Source organism: Cyprinus carpio, chromosome B15 (genome assembly GCF_018340385.1).
Source record: "Cyprinus carpio isolate SPL01 chromosome B15, ASM1834038v1, whole genome shotgun sequence".
Classification (NCBI taxonomy): domain Eukaryota; kingdom Metazoa; phylum Chordata; class Actinopteri; order Cypriniformes; family Cyprinidae; genus Cyprinus; species Cyprinus carpio.
Window position 1 is genome coordinate 12260533 of NC_056611.1, and position 25256 is coordinate 12285788.

The window sequence follows — 25256 nt, forward strand, 5'->3', positions numbered from 1 at the left end:
TGATATTCAGATTTACTTCTATATATTCAGACTTCTAACTATATATTCAGATTTACATTTATATATTCAGAATTACTACTATATATTCAGACGTAACAATATATTCAGACTTCTAACTATATTTTCACAATATACATTTAGATATTCAGTTTTCCTGTTTGGCACCTCATGTTATGTATATATTTAATACACACACTATATACATATACATATACATATACATATATATATATATATATATATATATATATATATATATATATATATACACACACACACACAGGGGGGGTGAATTTTTTTTTTTGGCCCCTTCCAGTGTTTTTTTTTTTTTGTTTTTTTTTGCATTTGTCACACTTGAATGATTCAGATCAAATAAATTTTAATATTACACAAAGATAACCCAAGTAAATATAAAATGCAGTGTTAAAATAATGTTTTCTTTTATTAAGTGTAAAAACCATTTCCAAACCTGCCTGGCACTACTTGAAAAAGTATTTGGCCCCAAAATCTAATAACTGATCATTGTCTTGCTGCATAACCCAAGTGCGCTTGAGCTTGAGGTCACAAACTAATGGCCAGACATTCTACTTCAGGATTTTCTGATAGAGTGCAGAATTCATGGTGTCACGCCTAAAGTCAAGGAGCGAGGAACGAGGAAACCAGGAATGCACGGAACAATCTTCTTTTAATTCAATAATCCACAGGAATACACAGGGCAGACAGGTGCTCAGGAAACACATAGGTAGACGTACATTCTCTGACAAACATAAACTAAAAGGAATAGGGCTTATGAACACAGGATAATTAGGGAAAACAAAGGTGCGTGGAATAACTAATTAACAGGGACACGGAACACATGTGGAGGGAAAACACATCACAATGAGTCCAGGGGCATGACACATGGTTCCATCAATTATGGCAAGTCATCCAGGTCCTGAAGCTGCAAAGCAGCCCCAGACCATCACACTACCTCCACCATGTTTGACTGTTGGTATGATGTTCTTTTTATGAAATGTTGTGTTGGTTTTACACCAGTAACAGGACACACACCTTCCAAAAAGTTCAACTTTTGTCACATCAGTCCACAGAATATTTGCCCAAAAGTCTTGGGGATAATCAAGATATTTTTTGGCAAATGGGTTTTTTTTTTTGGTCAACAATGGCTTTTGCCTTAGAACTCTCCCATGGATGCCTTTTTGTCCAGTCTCTCTCTTATTGTTGAATCATGAACACTGACCTATTTAAGGCAAGTGAGACCTGCAGTTCTTTAGATCTTGTTCTGGCTTCTTTTATGACATCCTGGATGAGTCGTTGTTGCACTCATGGAGTAATTTTGGTAGGCCGGCCACTTGTGGGAAGGATTACCACTGTTCCAAGTTTTCTCCATTTGTGTATAATGGTTCTGATTGTGGTTCGCTGGAGTCCCAAAGCCTTAGAAATGGCTTTATAACCCTTTCCAGACTGATACATGTCAAATATATTGTTTCTCATCTGTTCTTGAATTTCTTTAGATTGCGGCATGATGTGCTGCTCTTTAAGCATGCTTCACTTTGTCAGACAGCTTCTGTTTAAGTGATTTCTTGGTTCAACAGGTCCGGCAGTTATCAGCCTGGGTGTGGCTAGTGAAATTTAACTCAGCTTTCTAAAACAATGTGGTTAATCACAGTTCTTTCATGATTTAACAGGAGGGGGCAATTAATTTATAACGTAGGGCCAGGTAGGTTTGGACAGCTTTTTTCCCTTAATAAATGAAATCATCATTTAAAAACTGTATTTTTATTTACTTGCATTATCTTTGTGTAATATTAAAATTGGGTTGATGATCTGAATCTTTTAAGGGTGACAAATATGCAAAAAATAAATAAAAAAAAAAACAGGAAGGGGGCAAAAACTTTTTCTTGGCAGTCGGCACTATATATATATATATATATATATATATATATATACACACACGCACACACACACACACACACACACACATACGATAGATAGATAGATATGTATGGTCCATCTGATCAAGTACGATCTCTACCGTGGCACTACGTTCAGACAAGCACAGACTAACAGTGCAAGATTTCACAGCCTTAAGATATAGCCATGTAGCATGTCCTGAACACTGGAGAATCGTGGCATCTTATGTCTCATTAATTCAGCCCATCATATTTGCATTATTTTCCACTCAATTATGAATTTTAACGACCAGGAATGAATGAATGAATGAATGAATGAATGAATGAATGAATGAAAAACCCTTTATTATTTTATAAAATTATAATTTTGACCACAATATGACACTTTTTGAGCAATGTTAAGGCATGGTGCCTTTGACACATGCCGACTTTAATGATATGCCAATGTATTTGTAAAATATAGCATTTTAAGACTAAATTAAAAATGGCAAATGCCCAAAATTGCATAGGCCTGCGTAGGAAAATTAGGTATCATTTGACTAACATGCCACTGCTAATCTAACAAGACAAGTCTTGCGATTAAAGGTCAAACATTTAAATAGTTATAAGCAAAACTGTCTATTTTTCATATCTCTTGACCAGTAGATGGCACTGTGCTGAAACTGCTAATGTACACACAGGTCATGGTTGTCATAACATACATAACATACAGGGGCGTCGGACTGGGTGTAAAACCAGTACTGATTACCAGGGCCCCAAAGGAAGAGAGGGCCCTTGAAAAGTCTGGAATATATTTTATTTTACCTGGATATTTTCAGGGGGGGGGGGGCATTGGGGCCCATCAGGACTGCCTATGCATGGGGCCCGGGATCTTGTGCAACGCCCCTGAATTCGGCCTCTCATCCATTTTGCCATGCTCTTTGTGATGTGTCCTCACGTTAATTAAAATGGTTATGGGATTCTAAAAAGTTTTTTTTGTTTTGTTTTTTTTTTTTTTTTTTTTTTTTCCCAGAAAATCCAGAACATTAAAAATGCAGTCGACTTGGAATGAGCAAATATTCAGACTGTCCTCTATTTGTGTGCCTAAATTTCATAACTTTCCTTTAGTTCTTAGCCCCTAATAAATAAATAGAATTGATTATAAATAGACACAGTGATAGCAGAAGAAAATTATTAACCTCAGATTTATGTACTTTGGCTATTTGTATTTGGTTTCAATCGTAGAAAGTCTGTATGATAAAGCCAAACTCAGTAAAACTGTTGTGTTGCACATATTAGTTTTTCAGGTTAATGTTTTAGAGATTAATGCATTATTTTTTTTTAATAGTTTACCACTGCATTTCTGTATATCATCTCAGTGCTCCAAGTCTATCCCCAAACACAAGCAAATCTAAATTAAGGTATACATGCCATCAGCAAAGCTGATGTCATTCACAGGAATTTTGCTCTGTAAAAATATTTGTTCACAGTGCACATCATTTATTACACTCAACATTTGACTATGCTTCAAAAATAGAATCTTATTGTCAGTAAGTATTACAGCAAGACTATGTAATATTTTGTAACTGATTTCATTACCTTCAAATCTGTAAAATGAAATTATATACTTTTTATGGCTACATAAATATTTGAAGATTATTGATAATGTATATTATAAACACATATTTGTTTTCTCTAGGATTATCCTGAATGGTCAAAATACCAGTGGCAATGAGCAGATGCAACTGATCATGTTACACCCTATTGAAATATTAAAAATAAATATGATCATATGCCATAATTTGCTGGAGAAAATAAATAAAATAAATAAATATGATCATATGCCATAATTTAAATACATCACATGAGCAGCACTGTGGTTCAGCAACACCAGCAAATCAATATAGTTTATATGATGGCATATTCATATATCCCTTTTTAAGAACAATTGGGACATAACAGTTACATTCATAATGGTAAATAAAACTTATACATTTCCAATCACTCAAACATTTTTTTCTCTTTCTTTGTATCTTCATAAATGCAATATTGGAATTATGTTAACTGAAATTAACATACAACATGCAACATTTCCCCTAGTTATGCAATAGATAATGATAACGATAACCAATAACCAACCCATACCGACTCGGCTGTCGCCATAGACCAGGAAGGAGGTGGAAAATATGCTACTGGTTTGTCAAATAACAAGATCAGTTCCAGATGTAACATTACCATTGGCACATGGAATGTGAGATCATTGAGAGAAACAAGCAGGTTAGATGAACTCACCCATGAGATGAATAGATACCACTGGAACATCTTAGGACTCTGTACCCTACATCATGGTGCAGAAGCGCTTCTGGTCAAAACACCAAGCTTCCCAGGAGCTGACATCGGAAGTGATCACAACCTCGTCATGATGTCCTTTAAGTTGCATTTGAAAAGGATCAGGAAACAGGGTCACACCAGGATTAAATTCGACCTTGAAAAGCTGAAGGACCCCAAAACAGCAGAAGTCTTCCCAGCAATGATAGGAGGGAAATTTCCAGCACTCAACATTCTAGATGCTGATGGCACAAACATAGACACTGGTGGATAACTTCAGCACAGAAGTGTTTGACTCAGCCAATGATATATCAAATATCGCCCTCTCAAGAAGCCCTGGGTCACAGCTGGTATACTTGATCTATGCGACAAGTGTAGGGAGCTGAAGAAGAAGAAGATGGAAGATGCAGAAGGAGCAAAGCAATATAAAGCAGTCAATCAGGCAATCAAGAAAGGCTTGACAAAAACAAAGGAGAACTAGGTTGAAGAGCTGTGCCAAGACATTGAAGATAGCCTGAAGAAGAATAAATGCAAGAAAGCATACCAGCTAGTGAAAGACCTGACCAACACAAAGCAAGGGCGAACACCAAACAAACGAGACAAGGACGGTAATTTTCTGGGTAAAGAACAGGACATCCTAAAGAGGTGGACTGAGTATTGCTCAGAGTTGTACAGCTATGAAACCACAGGAGATCCAGAGGTACTGAATGTCCCCCCAGCAACCGACAATGACAACTACCCCATCATTCGCACAGAATTGGAAGAAGCAATGAAATCGCTTAAGAAGGGTAAGTTGGCGGGAGTGGATAACGTCCCTGGGGAGCTCATGCAAGCAGGGGGAGATTCCATGATAAGTGCCCTACTGAATATCTGCAACAAGATCTGGCAGACAGGAGAATGGCCCAAACCATGGACCCAGTCTCTCATCATCATCCTCTCCAAGAAAGGCAATTTACAACTTTGCCAGAATTATTATACCATCAGCCTTATAAGCCACCCAAGCAAGGTCAGGCCAAATATCCTACTGAATTGATTGAAGCCGCAAGCGGACAAGTTCATCCCTGAAGAACAAGTGGGATTCAGACAAGGGTGCAGCACAACAGAGCAGATCTTCAACCTTAGGATAATATGTGAGAGATACCTTCAACATCAACAAAACCTTTACCACATTTTTGTTGCCTTCAAAAAGGCATTTGACAAAGTATTGGATACAGCACTATGGGCCACCATGAGGTAGTACAATATCAATGCCAACCTGATCAAAATGATAAAAAGCCTCTATGATAAGGCCACCAGCACGGTTTACTTTAACAGCAACATAGGGGACTGGTTCAGAACCACAGTTGGAGTAAGACAAGGCTGCTTGCTCTCCCCTACACTCTTCAACATCTTTTTAGAACGAATCATGGCTGATGCATTGGAAGACCATGAGGGGACAGTCAGCGCAGGTGGCAGGACAATCCTGAACTTATATTTTGCCGATGACATAGTTGGCCTGGCAGAGAAGGAAGAAGAGCTGGCTAACTTGGTGGAGCGCCTTGACAAGATCTCTACATCTTATGGTATGCAGATCAATGCAGACAATACAAGATTGATGACCAACAACATCATTGGCTTTACCACTGACATCAGGATTGGTGGTGAGAAGCTAAACAGTTTTAAATACCTGGGAGCTATCGTCACGGATGAAGGGTCCAAACCTGAGATACTCACCAGGATCGCCCAGACCAAAGCAGAGCTGACAAAATTAAAGACCATATGGAGTGACAGAAACATAGCCTTCAGCTCAAAGATCAGACTGATGCATTCCCTAATCATGTCCATATTTTTATATGCCAGTGAGACTTGGACACTAACAGCTGAACTGGAAAGTTCAGGTCATGGAGATGAGATGATTCAGAAATCTCCTTGGCATCTCCTATAGAGATCATATCTCCAATGAAGAAGTACGTGACAGAATTTGGCAGACCATTGGGCTATATGATTTCTTTGGTTATAATAAAGAGGTAATATGAGGTGGTACAACCATTTAATAAGGTCATCAGGACTTAATTAATCACTTCTAGAGCAGTAAGTCCTCTCATCTTTAGATTTAGAGATGAGTAATTCTACGCAGCTATCATGATTTATCATATCAGATGCAAAAACATCACCATCTCATGTGACACAATTAAACAATCGTGACTTTCTTTTAGTAAAGTTTTTAATATTAATAATTCAGTCAAACTACATGGTTGTTAATGTTTTAAGATTGCCCATGTGATATTAACAAACCAAAATTTATATATAAATGTATGTAAAGTTATTTGTATAAAGTTATTTGTATAACAGCACATATTCTTTAGAACAGTTTAAGAGTGGTTAACAAGTCCTCCATAATATTCCATGCAAAAAAAAAAATTGTGTTTGTCTGGCCAATAAGGTCAGTGCAAGGTGCCTCTCACATTCAGTATTGTTTACAGTAATAGCGACCTCTGCTGACCAGATTATGCATGATTACACTAATGATTTTTCATTTACATTTCTTTGATCATAAGAATAATCTCTATTGTGAAATGGAAAAGCGGATGCTCTCTCCTGAGTTTAGAGAACTCATGTTTAATTCCTCAATCATTTTGTCTTTCAGATTTTTTTCATGTGTAATTTCTTTAAAATTTGGCATTTACCATACAGACATGGGTAATACTTAATGCAGCAAACTCTCCATTTGAGCCCTAGGGAAATAATAATATAAGTGGTTACTACAGCCATCACACCCTTTTGAAATATTAAAAATAATTATGATCATATGCCATCATTTAAAAACAGTACATGAGCAGCATTGTGGTTCAGCAACACTATCAAATCAATAGAGTTTATTTGATGTTATTCATATCTCTTTTAGAATAAACACATATTATTTACAAAATGGTTTATACATTTCATATGTTTATAGCAATCTTAGATAGTAACTTTACAAAGAAATAGCTGTTGTGTCTGAACCAGTGGTTTCAGCATTTTAAACATTGCAGTATGTATTAACAAATAGCCTAAATTAGTAATGAAGATAAAGTTGAAACTATTAGTAAATATTTGAAAATAAAATAGCTACAACATCATGCAAATTAAAGTTGTGATAATGCAATGTTTGCATCTCATTATATATACATAATAAATATACACAGTGCACACACATATTTTATGTAAACAAAACATTTATTTTGGATGTGATTAATCGTGATTAATCATTTGACAGCACTTTTTTATTTTGGATGTGATTAATCGTGATTAGAGAGAGAGAGATGTCTTCATGGTAAAAAATTGTCAAAATGTAACTTTAATGTCACATGGAAGATAAAAAGAATCCACTGAGGATTAGAAAATGGCTTAACACCATTTCATTTTTTTTTTTTTGTTTTTTTTTTTTTGCTCTTTCTCATCATTAGTTTGTGTACTAATCTAAATTTTGACTTTTATGGCATATGGCAAATAAAAGAAATTTGAATGCATGATTGTGTCTCAGTGCTCCATGTCTATCCCCAAACACAATCAAATCTAAATTAAGCTCTAGATGCCATCAGCTAAGCTGATGTCATCCACAGGAGTTTTGCTCTGTCAAACTCTATATAAATGTTTGTTCACAGTGCACATCATCATTTCTTACACTTAATATATGACCATGGCAAAAAAATAGAACCTTATTGTCAGTAAGTATTTGTATAGCAATTTGTAACTGATTTCATGACCTTCAATTATGTAAACTGACATTATATATTTTACTGGCTACATAAATATTTGAAGCTTTTTGATAATGTATGCTACAGTGTATATAAATATTGAGATTATGTCACAAGGCAATCTCTATATAACTTGGACCATAACAGTTTCATTCAATATTACCAGCTTTCTAATTACTCACATTTTTTCTCTTTATTTGTATATGCATAAATGCAAGAATGGAATTATGTTAACTGTAATTGTTTGGCTACAGGAATATTTGGAGCTTATTGATAGTGTTTATTGCAAATACCAATTATGTATTATTTAGGATTATTCATTATTTAGTGTCTCACATGTGTTTTTGTTATCTAATTTTCTCTCAGATGTGCACACAATGGCCAGTATGAATGCCAGTGGCTATGAGCAGATGCAACTGATCCAAGTTGACCCCATCCGGAGGAACATTTCACTGGCGTTGACCCAGATCTTTGTGTGGCCTTTCATCTACCTCACCTTCCTCATGCTCTTGATATTCTCCAAGAAAGAAATTTTCAGAACAGAGACACGCTATATATTGTTTGGTCATTCTCTCCTGGTAGACCTAATGTTTCTTTTTCTGACAGATTTTGTGGTGCTCTTATCATACAACTTTGTTTTAATACCTTTACACTTCTGTATCCCCATCTGCATGTTAATGGAAGCAGTCACAGCATGTGCACCACTTACAATTATAGCCATGTGTGTGGAGCGCTATGTGGCCATTTGCATGCCGCTGAGACATCAGGCGATCTCCACCTCTAGAAGAGCCCTAATAGTGATTTTAATGATTTGGATCCTGAGCTCCATAAACCCCTTTGTTGACATGTTTATCCTCATTAGCACTGCCTCTCGTGAATACTTGTCTCAACTGACACACTGCCATTATGAGATTATGATTCCAGAGAAGATTCGTCACTTTGCTAGGGGTCTGTTGTATATTGTGGGGCTTGTGTTTATTTTGATAATTGAAATCTTTTGTTATGTAATGATATACATTGCTGCACGTGCAGCGTCTGGTGATAATAAGAATTCAGCATCAAAAGGGCAGCGCACTATTTCTCTTCATATCCTTCAGCTGTTTTTGTGTACGGCTGAGGTCATGTGTCCTTACATTGAGGCTGTAGTTATGCAGTATGATATTCAAACATACCTGACTGTCCGATTCATAAATTTCCTTGCATTTAGTATCACTTCTAGAGCAGTAAGTCCTCTTGTCTATGGATTTAGAGATGAGAAATTCTACGCAGCTATGGTTTATTTTATCAGATGCAAAAACAACACCATCTCATCTGACACAATTAAACAATCGTGACTATCTTTTAGTAAAGTTTTTAACAGTAATAATTCAGTCAAACTACATGGTTTTTAATGATTTAATTGCCATTGTGATTTTAACTGGCCTAAATTTATTTAATTAAAACATCACATATTCCGAACATAAAACAGTTTTGATAAAGTAAATGCATTAAGTGTAGTTATCAAGTACTCCATAAAATTTAATGTAAAAATAAATAAATAAAAATGACCATCCAGAGTTTGTATTTGACTGGACAGTCAGTAAGGTTTTTGCAAGGTGCCTCTCACATTCAGTATATTGTTTAATAGCGACCTCTGTTGGCCGGATTAAGTATCATTATTGGAAAATAGACGCCTTTGTTTACATTAATTGCTTTATATTCACTCACATGATTGTTTAACAATATTTCTTCAATCATAAGAATTATATTATGCCTTACATGCATGACTGTTGTGAAATGGATGCAATATGTAACATGCAGACAAACCTGAGGATTTTTAATTCATTCTGAGCCCCTGTATTTAGCTAAATAAACTAGTCTAATTAAATCGTCAGTTCATCTGATTAAACTTGGATTAAAATAGTATCCATGCATTTAATGAAAGTCAATTATTTCTGTATAAATAAAATAAAGGAAAGCACTTAGCACACATAGCAAACATTTTTAATGGTCGTTTGCAGCCTTCAGGTGAACATGTCAATCTAACAAAAATTTAAATTATGTACTAATAAACAATTATTCAAATTTACATGTTGGATTTTTAATTCCTTAGTTGTTTTGTCTTCCAGATGTTTTTCATGTGTAACTTCTTTAAAGATACTTTCACTCTCCGTCTAAAGTTAATTTCATTCTCCATTTAAGGCCTTTTAGGAAAATAATAATAATATCCGTGATTACTACAAGTATCACAGCCTATGGAAATAAATAAATTGAACTGAAATAAAAGTACAAACATGAACAGCATTGTGTTTTAGTAACATTATCAGATCAATACAGTTTATGTGATGTTATTGATTTAATTTTTAGGATAAACATGAAATAGTGTACACACTGTTTCATTGACATGTTCATAGCAACCTTCAGGTTAGATTATAGCATTACAAAGAAACAGTCCCTGTATCTGAATCAGAGTGCATTTTAAACACGTATTGTAGTATGTATAAACAAATAGCCTAAATGAGTAACGAAGATAAATTTTCAACTATTATGTATTTGAATGAGAGTGTATTTTTATCTGGTTTTGTAGTATGTATAAACAAATAGTATATGTGTGTATATATATATATATATATATATATATATATATATATATATATATATATATATATATATATATATATATATATACTGTACTGTACACACACACAATACTGGCAAAAGGAAAATATTCCAAAATGTTCAGTATCTAAAGAACATAATATTTTTTCCTCTATATTATGAAGCATAAATGAAATAAAAATAACAAATAAAATAAATATTAAAATAAATGAAACTTTGATTTGATGTATTAAATGGTTCAAAAGTGACAGTAAGGACATTAATATATTTCTGTTTATCAAACTTTCTGTTCATCAAAAAAAAAAATAAAAAAATCACGGTTACCACAAAAATATTAAGCAGCAATTTGAAAAAGTTTTCAATATTTATAATAAGAAAAAATGTTTTGTGAGCACCAAATCAACTGTATTTTTATCAAATAAATGCATCCTTGACTTCTTTCCTACCTTTTCTTCAAAATTTTTGAACAGGATTGTATGTGTTTATTTCATTTTGGAATTTGGATTATTTTTATATTTTATTTTTTAGGTTTCCTTCACTGCAAAAGTTTCCTTATAGCCCTTGAGGCGTGACAAGAACAGAACAAATAGTCCTAAATAATTGTCTCCCAGCATGCTGGCAATGAAGACTTGAGAAAGTATTCAAACCAATTCACTTTGACACATCAAAGCTGAAAGATAAGTTATTAGTTTGACTAGAGGTCGACTGAAATGGTCTATCAAGGGCTTTCTTTAGGTATCAGACTATGTAACTCAATGTAAACACACAGAAGGCTCCTTATGTTGCCGTGATAGATACATTTTTGTCCACTAAGACTTTTTCTTATCATGTGGACTTGTTTTTCTGCCACACCTCTTTAAGGCGTGCATGCCATGCTCATCCATTCCTGTGCCTGTTATTCTCTTAATACATGTTTTGTGATAGCTGGAGGTGTGTGTCACTAAGAGCTCACTGGTGTTTACCACAGCCTGTTACAACCTTTGTGCTGACGTAGTGTGTAAATGTGCGTCAAACCAATCTTTCCTTGAACTTAAACCGTTAAAATCAAGATTAAAGGTCTGAATAAACGGATCAATAGACTGCATGGAGGGCAGAGTCCTATAGCAGTATATAAATACCGGTGGGCAGTGCTGTCAACTTAAAACATTGAAGAGCTGCTTAAAGACAAATACAGGCTAAAGGGATAAACCTAAGTGTTTTTTATTAGTAGTAGTAAAAGACTGTAAGGCAATATGCAGGCTTTTAGTAACTGCGGTTTGTGTGCTAGTGGGAGTCTTCTTAAAGGCCGGACCGACTTCCTGGTCGCAAGGAGAAACATGGCAGTCCTGCGACTGAGTGCTGCATGCGTTCAGCTTCTCAAGTAAGATTACGTTCATATTTTGCAAAAAGTCGTCGTCGTCGTAGTAGTAGTAGTAGTGGATGTCAGGAAGTTATTTTCAAGTAAGCTACATGCTCAGTCTAGTTTATTGTCTTATGTTACAGGGACAAGGCTAACGTGTTCTGCAGAAGCCGCGTTCATCAGCGTCTCCTGCGGCTGCCGGAGGTCGGCCGATCCAATACAGTCGCGTTCAGTCTCGGCACCAGCCTCTGTGCGGTTCCGTTCACGCAGGTAACCTAATGCATAAACGTTTAAATGTTACATATAAGCTATAGACAGTGAACAAATGATAAACTTGTAAAACGCTCGTATAGAGAACGTGCATTCTGATTCGTCGATTCAGTTACTGTCGCATTAACTTTTTTTTTTTTTTTTTTTTTTTTTTTTTGAATGCTGCTTTAATGCAGTAAGCCACATTAAAGCAACAAAGTAAATAAGAAATATTTCTTGCAAAATGCATGTAGATCAACATGATTGTATTATGTTTTGCACCCTGGTGACAAGTGTAATAAAATGCATCCCTTTTGTCTTCAGCAGGTAGAAAACCTTTCACATGAATCCCTGATTCGTCGGGCCTCATGTCTGGTCACAGACAGTGCCAACACTTACCTCTCTCAGACCACACTGGCTCTTGTGGATGCCCTCACTCAGTATGCCAAGGTAACACTTGCAAACATTGCATCTTAAACCTATAGTTCACTTAGTGAAAGTAGCTTTGCAATTAGATTGCTGACAAAGGTGTTATGTTTCGAATACAATATATATATTGAATACAGATAAATAGAGTAATTATACCGTATTTATTTTTCTTAGGCTCTACATACACTCATTGCCCTTCAGAAGCGATACATAACCTCAATAGGAAAACTGACCCCTGCTGAAGAGGACAACATTTGGCAGGTGATCATTGGCCAGCGAGTGGAGGTAAATGCTGTTCCCTCAAATGTTTATTTACTTTTTGTAGAACAGGGTCTGCTTTAGTTTATCTAAGTGTTGTTTACATTTTGCAACAGTTTAGATCTTAATTAAGGCAGATCTTGTGGATATCAAGGTAGCCTAGTTACATTTAATTCAAGAGAAAATTTGATTTCAGAGCGTTCACTGGGTTATTCACTTTTTTTCAGGTTAGTGATAGATTGGAAGAATGCAAACGCTTTGAGTCAAACTGGATGAATGCCATCAACATATGCGAGTTGTCAGCAGAGGCAGCCTACAATTCAGGTATGTTTATAAGTTATCTTTAATAATTGGATTTTATCTACTATGCAGACTAAAAAAGAATTTATTGTACGTATGACTTTGGTCTGGTCTGTGAATTTATTCAACCCTAATATTTTACAGGAGCAGAGCATGCATGCACAGCGACAAAGACTAATCTGCAGGTGGCACAGTGCAAGGTGGAAGAGCTTAGAAAGATCTCAAAAGAAGCAGAGAAAAAACTGGCCGAAACGAAAGCAGAAGAAATCCAGAGAATGGCTGAATATGCCTCCAGCATTGATATTAATGATCTGGAAGATATTCCAGAGGCATACCTTCGTGAAGACTAGAAAAACTACATGTGTTTGTGACATTGGTATTCTGTAGCCAGCAGTGAATCACTCAATGAGTATAACTGAATCAAGAAGGCACCTTAATATGAATTTGCAATCAGTATTGGTTATGGAATAACCAATGAAGGCCTCATTGAATTGATATGGTTGATGTTCATAACGATAGAGCAGATAAAAGTAAAAAAAAAAAAAAAAAAAAAAAAACTGTATTGAGTAATTAATGCAGCTTGTAAGGTGCATATAAAATGTATGTGGAGGTTAAGCCTGCAAAGAAATTGCTTTGGAAGTAACATTGATTTAGTATTTATATGTATATATTTTCATATTGTTTGTTTATTTTTTAGTGCAATTGCATGTGTGTTAATGCAACCATGACATCATATCACATGTTGTGATATTCCAGTGTATACAAAGTTGCAATCTGTGCATTTTATATTTGTAGAGATCAACTGTTATTTATTATTCTAATAAATTGAAATTTTATTTAGAACAGTTTTTGCAAAATGTGTGAATTCCAATCATTTATTTTCTGGAACTGAATTATGGTGCCTATAAGTTTTACAATGAATTGATATATATTTAAAATATTTTGTGGTACAGTGTTATTGCATGCAAACTCTAATTAAATTAAATTATGACTATTATAATTACTATAATTAACTTTAAAGTTAATTTTAAAGTGTAAGTTAACTTTAAAGTTTAAGATGCTTTTATTTAGTCAGTTTTATGTATAAGTTCACAGTTTTGACCAACAGAGGGCAATGTCATGCTTTTTATGGAAAAATTAAAAAAGTTTGGCTGCTTGAATATGGAAGTACAACTAATTACAATATAGAAGTCTGTTATTAACTGTAGACAAACAATAGTAAATGGCTACCCAAAATAGATTTATGTGATCATTTACTCAACATGTTGTTCTAAACCTCTGACTTAGCTATTTCTTCTGTTAACACTAAATGCAGCATGGCAGCGTCAGTCACCATACACTTTTATTGCATAACTTTTTCAATACAATAATATTTAATATTGTTTTCTGTACAACTGTCATTTCGAACAATATTTACTTTTGTGTTCTACCACTGACAGAATTGTCAAGTGATAAGAGAGCTGAAAGTTTTTCTTTTTGACAAAATATATTTAATACATGTTCTTTAAATAGAATTTTCATTCATTTTCAGTAATTTACATCACAGTGTTGCATATTACTTTCCTACGGACATTGAAATTCTGTTCATTAAGGATTGATCTGGCCAGTATTTATACTGAGAATCCTCTAAGACAAGAATTTTTCTCTGTCTACAGACCCAAGGTCCCCCACTTAGATTCTCAGTCAGCTCAGGGGCCCCCAGTATAAAACTCTTAATTTATTTTTTTTTTATTTTTTTATTTTATATTAAATTAAGTTAAGAATATAATGTTATGTTGTATTGTATAATGATCAGCAGATCTTTATTACAAAGTAAAAAAAAAAGAAAAAAAAAAAGAAAGGAAAATGATAAAATTGCCTATTAGTTAGAAATGTCTTAGATTTTGATATGTTTCCTCTTCGAACAAAAATATTTGTCTGTCTGTGCATCAAGATCCAGAAGTCTTTGCATTTTAGTGAGTTACATTCAGAAGAGGGCCAATAAAAATGATTGATTGGTGTAAATGGCACCACTCAGCTGGGGATTTATCACTCTTGGAAGACATAAATAAAACACAAGGAGCATGGAAAGCGTGCCCAGCATGGCTCACTCTTTAATCTGAGTGAACCGGGCGACATCTCCCAGCACCCCATTGAGCCAAACCATTCCAATATATCAACTTTTGTAATGTTACAAGGAACATTTTAGCAAATGCATTCCAGCACGAGCAAATGAAGTTAAATAATCTGTAATAGTAGCGCTGACAACACAGATGCACCGCCTATATTAGACGATTGAATATAGCCTATATATCGAGAAAAAAAAACATCCCGGGACACTCTGCTTTTTGACTTTGTGCAGCCTCGTTCTATCCATTTATTTAACTGTTGCTATCACAATTTCATCAATCGTTTGTGTCCGAAAAAAAGTAAATGCTATCTGCATTGTTGACAGGTTTATTTTTAGTCGGAAACCGCTGCTGGACTGAAGGTACCGCCCACGCGCGGTTCGGCTGCTGTGGATCAGACACCGAGTTAGTTCAACGAGGAGGACCTCGCTGCTGCAGTCTGAGACCATGGCAGAGGAAGTAAGACACATCTTTGGGAATAGCACGTTTTTCCATGGACTTCTACCTCTCATAGGGCTTCTGTTGAGCGCCTGCACTGGTGGGTACTTTATCTTTTCCAAGATGATAACGTGTCATCTTGAATCGGACCTACCTTAAAGTTAACATGCAAGTTTGCGGTGAAGTTTACCTAGCGAGCTGGGATGTCTGCGTTATAGGTATGATCAGTTAGCTGTTAAACTTAACAATAACTGTTATTTAACTAACAGTAATAAACGCTTTATCTAATTTTAGAAAGAATCTTTATTATAGCCTACTTATCTACAGCCCAAGACAGCAAAGCGTGTTCCAGCCTATATTATCGTTAATAGCCTACTTTAATAGGCATTTATTTTCTTTTAATATACGCATGTATGTAACATAGTCTATACTTAAATTAAATAAAATGTTCAAACTAAAAAAAAACACAAAAAAACAGCCTAGTGAAGTGGCAGCAATTAGCAAACAAACATAATGCATCCAGTCCAGTAGGTGTCAGTATAAAGGTTAAAATCACTGGTAGCTTATTATTGAGAAATAAACATTAACAAAAACTTACTAGGTGCATCGCAATGTGTGTATTCTGTACTGTACTTATGCAGTGTTCTATACCATATTGTAGTATAAATAGTGTGAGTATAGTTCACTCTGAAAATTCCAAAAAGGGAAGGCAAAAATCAAATACCCAAATGATGCAATTAATTAACCTAAAAAAAAAAAAAGTTTGAAATGTTGTATACTTACTGCACTCGACAGTCATTAGACTTTGATTTTGGATGAGAAAATAACGTTCTAAAATTCATGCTTTTGACAGAAGGATACATCCCAGCTAACGGAGAACATTCAACTTGCACTGATCTTTTAAAATATATATATATATATTTAAATGTAAGGACAAAAAACATTCTTAAAGTAATGTTTGTGGAGCATTCATGTAACTTCATTAATATACATTCTCATAACATTGAGAGAAAACGTTCTGAGATCAACATTCTCTGAATGTCCTTATGCTGTTACTTGATGAATGTTCTCATAATGTTGATAGAAAACGTTTTGAGAACAACATTCCTTATGATGTTATTTGTACGTGATAAACATTCTAAATAATGTTTTTTGTAACCTTTAAACAAAGCTCTAATCATGAAAAGTGGACAATTCAACGTTTTAGTAACATTTCCTACAATGTTTTTAAAACATAAATTTGTTACCTTTGTTATAATGCATTTAGTGAATATGAATTCTTTTGGAATTCAACTTCTATGTTCAGTGAAGATTCAGATTCAATTGTCTCGTGTAAGAAACAGAATGGAATGGTTGTAAAAAGTGTTTGTGTAAATGTATCTGGTGTAAAACAAGTGAAAGGGTGGGTGTGTTTAAGCAACGGGGTTAAGGGTGTACTTTAGTGCCTGAGAGGAGAAGGACTGAAGCCGCAGAGTCTGGAAGTATTGACCTGTTTTTAGGCACACTGCCAGTGGCATCTTCCACTTTTGTTGCCTTAAATATTAGGTTAAAATAGGAGAAGCTCTCTGCTTGCCCTTTAGAAAACACTGCAAGAGGAAGTGATTTGTAAAACAGAATGACTATAATCATATAGTTTGTAGCCCAATGGGAAGGGTGGAAAAATGGATGCAGCAAGCAACTCTTAGCATAAATAAAGCATTTGCAAAATGGCAGGGTTAGGTCACAGGTCATAGTAGTTCGCTTTGACAGAATAGCTGCTAATGTTGGCTTTCTGCTGGTCAGACAGGAGAAATGCTGACGTAAGTAATAAGTAACATAAATGGATTTAGAATTAACAGTTACCAGAGTAAAGGGCAGACTGGGTCACTGAATTGAATCTGTTTAGTAATAGTAATATTTAAGAGGTTTTGTGATCGTTAACTATATATATTCTTTTTATATATATATATATAGGCTATAAATATAAATAAAACATCTGTAATGGCATAATTATTTGGTATCATTAAACTGTATTAATTATATATCTGCAATATAGCAGTTTGGTCTGGGCAGACGGTGAGTCTTTTCATGCATGCATCATAAATCCAACGTGTATGTAATTTGAAGAGAGAATGAGATTTGAGGCTTTGTAAATTCAGCAGTTTGTTTTTCTGCAGTGTGCAAACTGATTGCATGGGGTCATTTCAAGTATACATTTAGTTGACAGGCCATTCACTGCGGTCGCTATCGGCAAATGACATGCAGGCTAATCCAGGGTCACGTAAGGACAGAATGTCTGTGATAGCCTCGCTGCTGTAGATTGAGAAAGATCTATGTTATGGAAATACAGTCAGCAAGTGTCACCCTGACCGGACAAATTAGACCAAGGTGAAAGCGATGCAGGCTCAGCTCCTCCATCATGCAGGTAATGCGTCACAAAAATATAGGTTAGCCTATGTTATTTCCTTGCTGCATGCTGAAGGGATCAGCCAGACTGTGATTAAGGTTAATTGTTTTTTGTTGGCTTCCCTATCGGAAAGATACTTAGGTTTGGCTGCTTTGTGTATGAAGCATAGAAGAAGCCAATGTATGTCAATAGTGATCCTGAATGTGTGCATACGTTCACAGGCCAATTTAGACGGACTGACTTTATTATGTGTGCTGCATCATCCAGCCTGTCTTTGTATTTCATTTTAATCTCACTTAGCCTACATAACTGCAGGCTGAAATATGACAATCATATTTAAATTTTCCTTTGAAGGAGATCCATCAGGAAATGACTATTAGACTTTATTGTGAGCTGAGGCAACACGGAGCACAAGTGTGGCCGCACCGAAGCGTTTTGCTGTGAATGTCTTTCATCCTGGAAGATGTGATAATCAGAGACTCTGTAACTGGGCTGCCCTCCATTAAACAATGTAATGCAGTAACCTTTGGCCCTGGGAAAGTGCTTTTCCTTGTCATGAGTGTATTTACTTTGTTGAAAAGACCAAGATGGCTGATGTGTTGGATGATGGATTTCCTGTCAGGCTTCTAAACTAGCTGGCTTCCCCTGGTCAACCAGCTTCAACAGTAAACAAATCTAGTAAAATTTGGTGTTGGTGAATATGATAATGTAGCAGGTATGATGTTTCACTTTTGTAGTTTTCTTTCAGCTAGAACTGGGTCAGTGGCCTAAAAACCTTAATGGAAACATTCTTCCAGATCTACTAATTATTCATTAAAAATAAGATTCATACAAACAGTGACTTCTCTCTTTATTTTCTGAATTAAATTCAATTCGATATTGTCTGGGAACATAAAATATATATTTTTTTTTATAAATGTCAGCGTGATACTGTCCTGATAACATAATGAAAAAAAATAAATAAATAAAGGAAAATAAACAAACAAACAACAACAACAACAACAAACCTATTGAGTTGTTTAGCATTTATAATTTAATTCGAATTTAATTTATGTTATAGAGACCACCATGATTGTGTGCCAGATCTTTTAAAAATCAGTGGCATGGTAAGAAGATTATTCTATGGGACAGTTTAAAGCCTCCCTGTTTTCATCCAAAGTATCTTAAATTGTGTTCCGAAGACGATAGAAGCTTTTACGGGTTTGGAATGACATGGGGGTAAGTGAATAATGACAAAATTTTCATTTTGTGATGGAGTAATCCTTTAAATATGTTAAATATGTCATACAACTGTCCTGATCTTATAATTATGAAAAGCTACATTAAAAAAAGCTACATTTGTATTAAAAATTAATTAATAAAAAAGTTGTGTAGAAACTTTCCAAAATAAAAATTAAAACGGTAAATGATGTAATAGTGAGGACCCCTGCAGACCCTCATGGCTCTGTGTCAAGCTCAGTAATGTTTATCATTAACCCAATTATCTTGATTGAATACATAGCATGTCACTGAATTCATGCATTTAATTTTATTTTTCTGATTATTTTAATTTTTATCATATTATTTATATTGTATTGATCATATTTAGATCTTTTGTGATTGGTGTGGAACGTCCTCTAGTTTCCTTACAGAATCAAATCCATCTGTTCATACTGCTCTGAGAGCCCCTCTGTCCGGGCATTGGAACAAAGAGGGCATTTTATGTGCAATGATCTTCCATGATGTCTTTGTGATTGTTAGTTGCTGTGCAAGTTTTTAACGAGGGCTACCGGGCAGGAACACAATCCATGTGCTGTGATGTTGATGAGGCCTCGGCTGCGTTCTCTTTAGCTGTTGATGTATGAGGTAATCACAGGGACCTGGAGGGTGTGGGGTCCTTATGGACCTGCAGAGACATGAAGGTGGTTTTGCTGCATTTTATTTGTTATTGTAAATATGACCGCATGCTACCCCATGAGAAAAAGAGTCCATGGTTTTGTATGACAGGGAAGCTTTATTGTAGAACTTGTAATGATTATTCAGCAGCCTTATAAGGATTTCCTGGTGAACTGGGTTGACTTCTGACAGGAATAGGCTTTGGTGGGTAAATCTTAAGAGACTTGACTAAATTATGTGTCCTGTATTACCACCATTTGATATAATGTGATATGTGTCCATGACATTAGTGTCGTAAGTGTCAACTATAAAGAGAGTTCTTAAAAAAAAAAAAAAAAAAAAAAAAAAAAATCTACCCTTAAAAACATGTAATGTTTTTAAATATTAAACTATATTAATTTATTTAATATTAAACTATACTCTTTAAAGGAATTTTTCAAATATCATGAATTAATCATCATAAATATAATTTTTGGGGGAGTTGCACTCATGACATTTTACAACCTGAAAGAACCTTCTGACTTTTTTTAAAACCTGTCAAAAATAATTTTCTACTTTTATAATAGGCTTCTTTTTTTATTTCTGTATATGTATCTGTCTGGTTGTGCGAAATGATTGTTGGTTGTGCCACATTACTTTTTACTGGACTTTTTAATAAGTAACTTATAATAAATTTACAATAGATAACTTTTTAATAAGGTTTCTTCTCAAGAATTTATTTCTTTTAATGAGGCTTTTTCTTAACCATGATATCAAGACAGTTGTGTCACCCAGACATTACTGATTTATGCTCCAAAAAAAAAAATAATAATAATAATAATAATAATTATTATTTCTCTAATGATTATAAATGAATAGTAGACAAAATGTTTAAAAAAAACTGAAATAGCTTTTTTCTTTTCTTTTTTTGTAAAACATACTTTATTAATATTTTTTTATTTCTACACAAAAATTGAAAAAATATTTTTTTGTAAAACATACTCCAATAATCTTTTATTTTTTTTCAATTTACAGCTTTAAAAAAAAAAAAAAAAAAAAAAAAAAAAAAATATATATATATATATATATATATATATATATATATATATATATATATATATATATATATATATATATATATATATATACATTATCAACACATTATTATTATTTTTTTTTTTAAATTGTGGCTTCATCATCTATATCAAATGTAAACTGACACTTGCAGTATAATCTTTCCCACCTGTGCTAATGTTGCTTGTTGACTTTGGTCACACAGGTGGAGAAGGTATTAAATCAATGGAATTTGACATGCAAGCAAACTTAAGGACAAAGCGCTCAAGCTGGGTGGTGTTGGTTATCAATACCGATTAGTGTTCTGGTCTGCCATTTGTGGACAGGGTGAAGAAGAAAAGGGGAGTGTGCAGAGAAAGTAAACTAAGTCTATTGTGTTTTATGTTGACCAAACTGCTGTATTACTTTGCTCTTTAATTCAGTCTTGTTTGTGTGTCCTTCCCTTTGTGACATCTTGAGTGTCCTGTGTCTTTGTTGGCAACATCTCAACCCCCTGAAAGCCTCGAGGAACAACATCTCATCCTTTGATTTTGGCACTTCCTAGCAGACTTGTTTCAGTCGATTTTTTTTGGAGGACATACAGAGGGTTTTGACATTTCTGTTGTTGCGCAGACTGTATCATTGTGTGTGCTGATGTAAATAATGCAAACAGATTTTCACACTTATTTGTTTGAATTGTTCTTCAATTGAGCTCTGCTTCCTGTTAGTGTATGCATGAAAACTAAGCCTCAGAAGGGAAGGAAAACAGTTCTCAGTGAGTTTGGGAAGGAAGTCAAAAACCCAGCCCTTGTGTGTTCAGATAGCGTGCTGTTCTGTGAAGCCTCATTAACAGCTCACATTCCATACCTTAGTTACCTTGTTTTGAAACTCACATTTTAATCAGGCGTTCAAAGGAATAATGCTTCATGTAGTGCATTTAAAATGAGTTTCCAGCTTGGATTTCAAATTAGGATCATTTTTCAGAACAATGTGGTATTCTAAAGGAAATGTTGACTCAACGCAAAAGAATAGTGGCTCTTTAGAAACTGCAAAAGGAAGTCTTACTGGTCAGGAAGGTGCTAAATTAGGAGTCTCCGACATTATGAGAGCAATTGTACTTGAGCTCAACTATGGTTTCTGTGTTAAAACTTTACTCAGTTCAGACTCAGTCACCAAAAACATACATAAGTAAAAGTAAAAAAAAATATATATAATCTACATTTAAATGTACTAACACTAATGTTTAAATGCTTGGGATCTGTAAGATTTTCATTGTGAAATTTTAAAGTAGAAAAACGTAAAAACGTAAAACTTTTATTAAGCAAGGATTGATTAAATTGACCAAAAGCAACAGTAAAGGCATTATATTACAAAAGATTTTTATTTAAATTAAATCTCGGTTTCCACAAAAATATTAAGCAGCACAACTGTTTTCAACGTTGTTAATAAGAAATTTTTATTGAGCAGCAAATCAGCATGTTAGAATATTTCTGAAGAATCGGGTGACATTAAATACTGGAGAGAATTGTAGAAATATATCATAATTTCACTGTTTTTATTGTGTTTTTGCTCTAATAAATGCAGCCTTGGTGAGCATAAGAGACTTCTTTCAAAACATTAAAAATGATACCAGCTCCAAATTTTTGAATGATGGCGTATTTTATCATTTTAAAAGTACACCTTTCAAGTAAATTTGGCTGATTAACACAATATGGTTGACAAAATCAAATGTCATTTGTACTATGAAGACCAAAATTCTAGTAAAAATTAAGAAATGTAATAGAGAAGCACAGTTATTCTTTTTTCAGTTACTCTCTTTACTAGTCATTTTTATGCCATGAAGATCATAGAATTCTTGATTGATTGGATGACAAATGTTCCAAAGCCTTCATTTTTTTTTATTATTGATTTTTTTGATGTGAAGTTTTTAGAATTCTTGATTTTTTGGATGGCTATTGTTTAGTTGCATGATTTTGAATTTTTTTAAATTACCAACATTGTATACTTGCGATTGCGATTAGTTAATGCTCGTTGCGACATCAGAGGGCTTTGGAGCCACTGTAAAGATTTTTTTTGTATCCTTGTTTTTCACCAACAAAAACGTTAATGATAATTAGTCTTTTCACACAACGCAAACATAAATATAGACCAAAAAACTATTGGAATATTATAATTGAATCTGCTTGAAAATTTAGATAAATTTAGTGTGAAAGGTTCTTTCCCATAGGCTGGGCCTATTTGTTATAATTAAAGTAAAACATGTATGACTTGAAGCTAAATGACATTTTTATTGAACTGCTCGTTGCAGAAACATCTATGGCTTTGCCAGGATGTGCATTTCAAAATTTGCTAACAAAGGTATGCGCACTTTGGTAAACACTGTGTGCAAACTTTACAGTCTGAAGAAAAAATAATTAAAATAATAATTATCTGTACTGCTCCAAAAGTCAGTAACATTCACACAACTGCAACAGCATTTGCTTTGAAATATCTCCTAAGTAAAAGTTTTTCAATTTTAGATTTTATAACAAACAATTGTTTTTGTAAATTTTATAAATTAAAAAAAGGCGGGTCTGGGAGAAATGCACTTTTAAAATTAGACAACCAAAAACTATGCTGAATATTATTTAGTAATGTTGAATAGATGTGGCAAACGGTGAAGGAACTCACTTGAGGTAGGAAGATTATCAAGTACATCAATGACCATTAATAATGCATCCACACCACCATGGACTAAAGTTAACTACGAGTCCAGACAATACCGAGAAATGGGCTTTGGGCACTGCCAGATAGGTTGTGCTGATCATCAGTGCTGCCTCTTCTTCAACTTGGGAAAGGTTTTCCTTGCTGTTTCCTTGACACATCTTTCATCTTTGAGTGCCCCAGAATAGAAAGTAGGTTTTTTTGAGTTTTGGATTCAGGCTATCGGTTACACACCAAGTCATTCTAAAAATGCATACACACTTCACATTCTCTGTCTTCTAACAATGCACACAGCCACACCCTGTCTCTCTTCTCTCTATCTCTCTCTCTCCGCTCCACACACACACACACACAACCACACACTTTTTGGGTTTTTTGCTAAAACATGGAACCAAAACCAACAATAAACAAAATGCAGGTGGACATTTTGCTTTCAATTTACATATTAGAAAAGGATGAGGAGTGCAGTCCACTTATTATATCCCTCTGTGCTACCAGCAAAGACGCTCTGAGGGACAGCGCTTGTGGCAGGTACAATGGCAAAGATATGTAATCTGTGCCCAAAACACTGGGCCATGATGCACAACTGTGGGTAGCTGATCGTCGTGTGCACCCTCCACCAAGCCAAGCTCTTCTCATCGGCTCAATATCAATGGTAGGAGGTAGCGATCAGGTAATCAATCAATAAACTCTAAGGGCCTCTGCGACCATCTTCAACAGGCAAACCGAAGGAGAGGCTGCACTGGTCTTGCAGTCTGACTGAAAAAACTGCGGTTTATCCAAGAGACAATTCTTCGCCTTTTTCCCACGGGCTGTTATTGCACTTTGAGGCATCTGAACAGTTTCATACGGGAGGAGACCTCTTCTCCTATGAGATAAAAACAACAGCCATTAGTTTTCCAGTTAGATTTTACAGAAAATTAGATATGTGTTTTTGTGAGCAATACATAACAATTATCATTTACCGATGATATGTTCACACGCACCGAAGATGTGTTACTCTTTGAGATCTACCATCAGCTGTGTCAGTTTCAGACTGTTCGTCGTGATCAGAGCCCATTTGCGCTACATAGAAGATCTTCAGTAATGAAAAGTTGTAGCCCGAGTTCTCCGCTTGAACGCTCGGGTCCACCTCAAAAGCGCGCACGCAGTTTTCGATTAGAAAATCGCATTTATCCTGGATATCGCAAATTATCGTCAATCCTTAAATTGGGGTCTCAGTTCAAGTATTCAATATGCAATCAGATACATGACCAACAATTTATAATCTGACTAGTATATTTGAATTAGTAGTGTCCACGTGAAAGCTTTTTGGGACAACCTATTGAAAACCTGTCAGAATTTCAGTCACTTCCAAAGCATCTTCAGCCAAGACTGATGTGGCAGAAAAGGTGAAGAACTGGCTTGAGGTAGGAGCTCCTAATCACCCTCTCGTCATTCATACACACAAGGATAATAGAAAGAGGCATCAGTATTTTTCCAGTAAGAGGATGCAGTGCCTTGTGAATCGACTCCAATGTTAAAGTGGCATTCTAATGCCAGTTGGGATGAGGGAGTGCCAACAAAAGTCACATATCGAGCCTTGCTCTCAGACAGACAAACTGAATA

General features: G+C 34.8%; 3 protein-coding genes across 4 annotated transcripts in view; all 3 read left to right on the top strand.

The window, feature by feature from the left end:
• The first annotated feature begins 8310 nt into the window (after positions 1–8310).
• On the top strand, positions 8311–9267 carry LOC109067112 (odorant receptor 131-2-like). Its single transcript, XM_019084115.1, has one exon. It carries the CDS (start codon positions 8311–8313, stop codon positions 9265–9267), a length of 957 nt encoding a protein of 318 aa, XP_018939660.1.
• A 2369-nt stretch (positions 9268–11636) lies between these two features.
• On the top strand, positions 11637–13954 carry diabloa (diablo, IAP-binding mitochondrial protein a). 2 transcript variants are annotated; one of them, XM_042739242.1, is made up of 6 exons: positions 11637–11891; positions 12014–12140; positions 12444–12569; positions 12723–12833; positions 13034–13130; positions 13251–13954. In XM_042739242.1, the coding sequence occupies exons 1-6, from the start codon at positions 11764–11766 to the stop codon at positions 13454–13456; spliced, it is 795 nt and encodes a 264-aa protein (XP_042595176.1). In that variant the 5' UTR covers positions 11637–11763; the 3' UTR covers positions 13457–13954. The 2 variants fall into 2 exon arrangements, with proteins under 2 accessions (XP_042595176.1, XP_042595177.1); XM_042739243.1 differs by having other exon boundaries at positions 12447–12569.
• Positions 13955–15150: 1196 nt separating this feature from the next.
• The window catches only part of nectin3a (nectin cell adhesion molecule 3a), a 33748-nt gene continuing 23642 nt past the window's right edge, over positions 15151–25256 (top strand). The window contains exon 1 of the mRNA XM_019084128.2: positions 15151–15752. Coding sequence (XP_018939673.2) covers positions 15662–15752 — 91 coding nt within the window. The 5' untranslated portion in view covers positions 15151–15661. The remainder of the gene's footprint in view (positions 15753–25256) is intronic.

Bases quoted from the DNA above. Each gene is read 5' to 3' on its own strand.
- LOC109067112 (XM_019084115.1), top strand. From the start codon at position 8,311: ATGGCCAGTATGAATGCCAGTGGCTATGAGCAGATGCAACTGATCCAA.
- diabloa (XM_042739242.1), top strand. From the start codon at position 11,764: ATGCAGGCTTTTAGTAACTGCGGTTTGTGTGCTAGTGGGAGTCTTCTT. The intron at 12,141-12,443 runs GTAACCTAATGC...TTTTGTCTTCAG, and splicing joins GTGCGGTTCCGTTCACGCAG to CAGGTAGAAAACCTTTCACA. The intron at 12,570-12,722 runs GTAACACTTGCA...TATTTTTCTTAG, and splicing joins CCCTCACTCAGTATGCCAAG to GCTCTACATACACTCATTGC.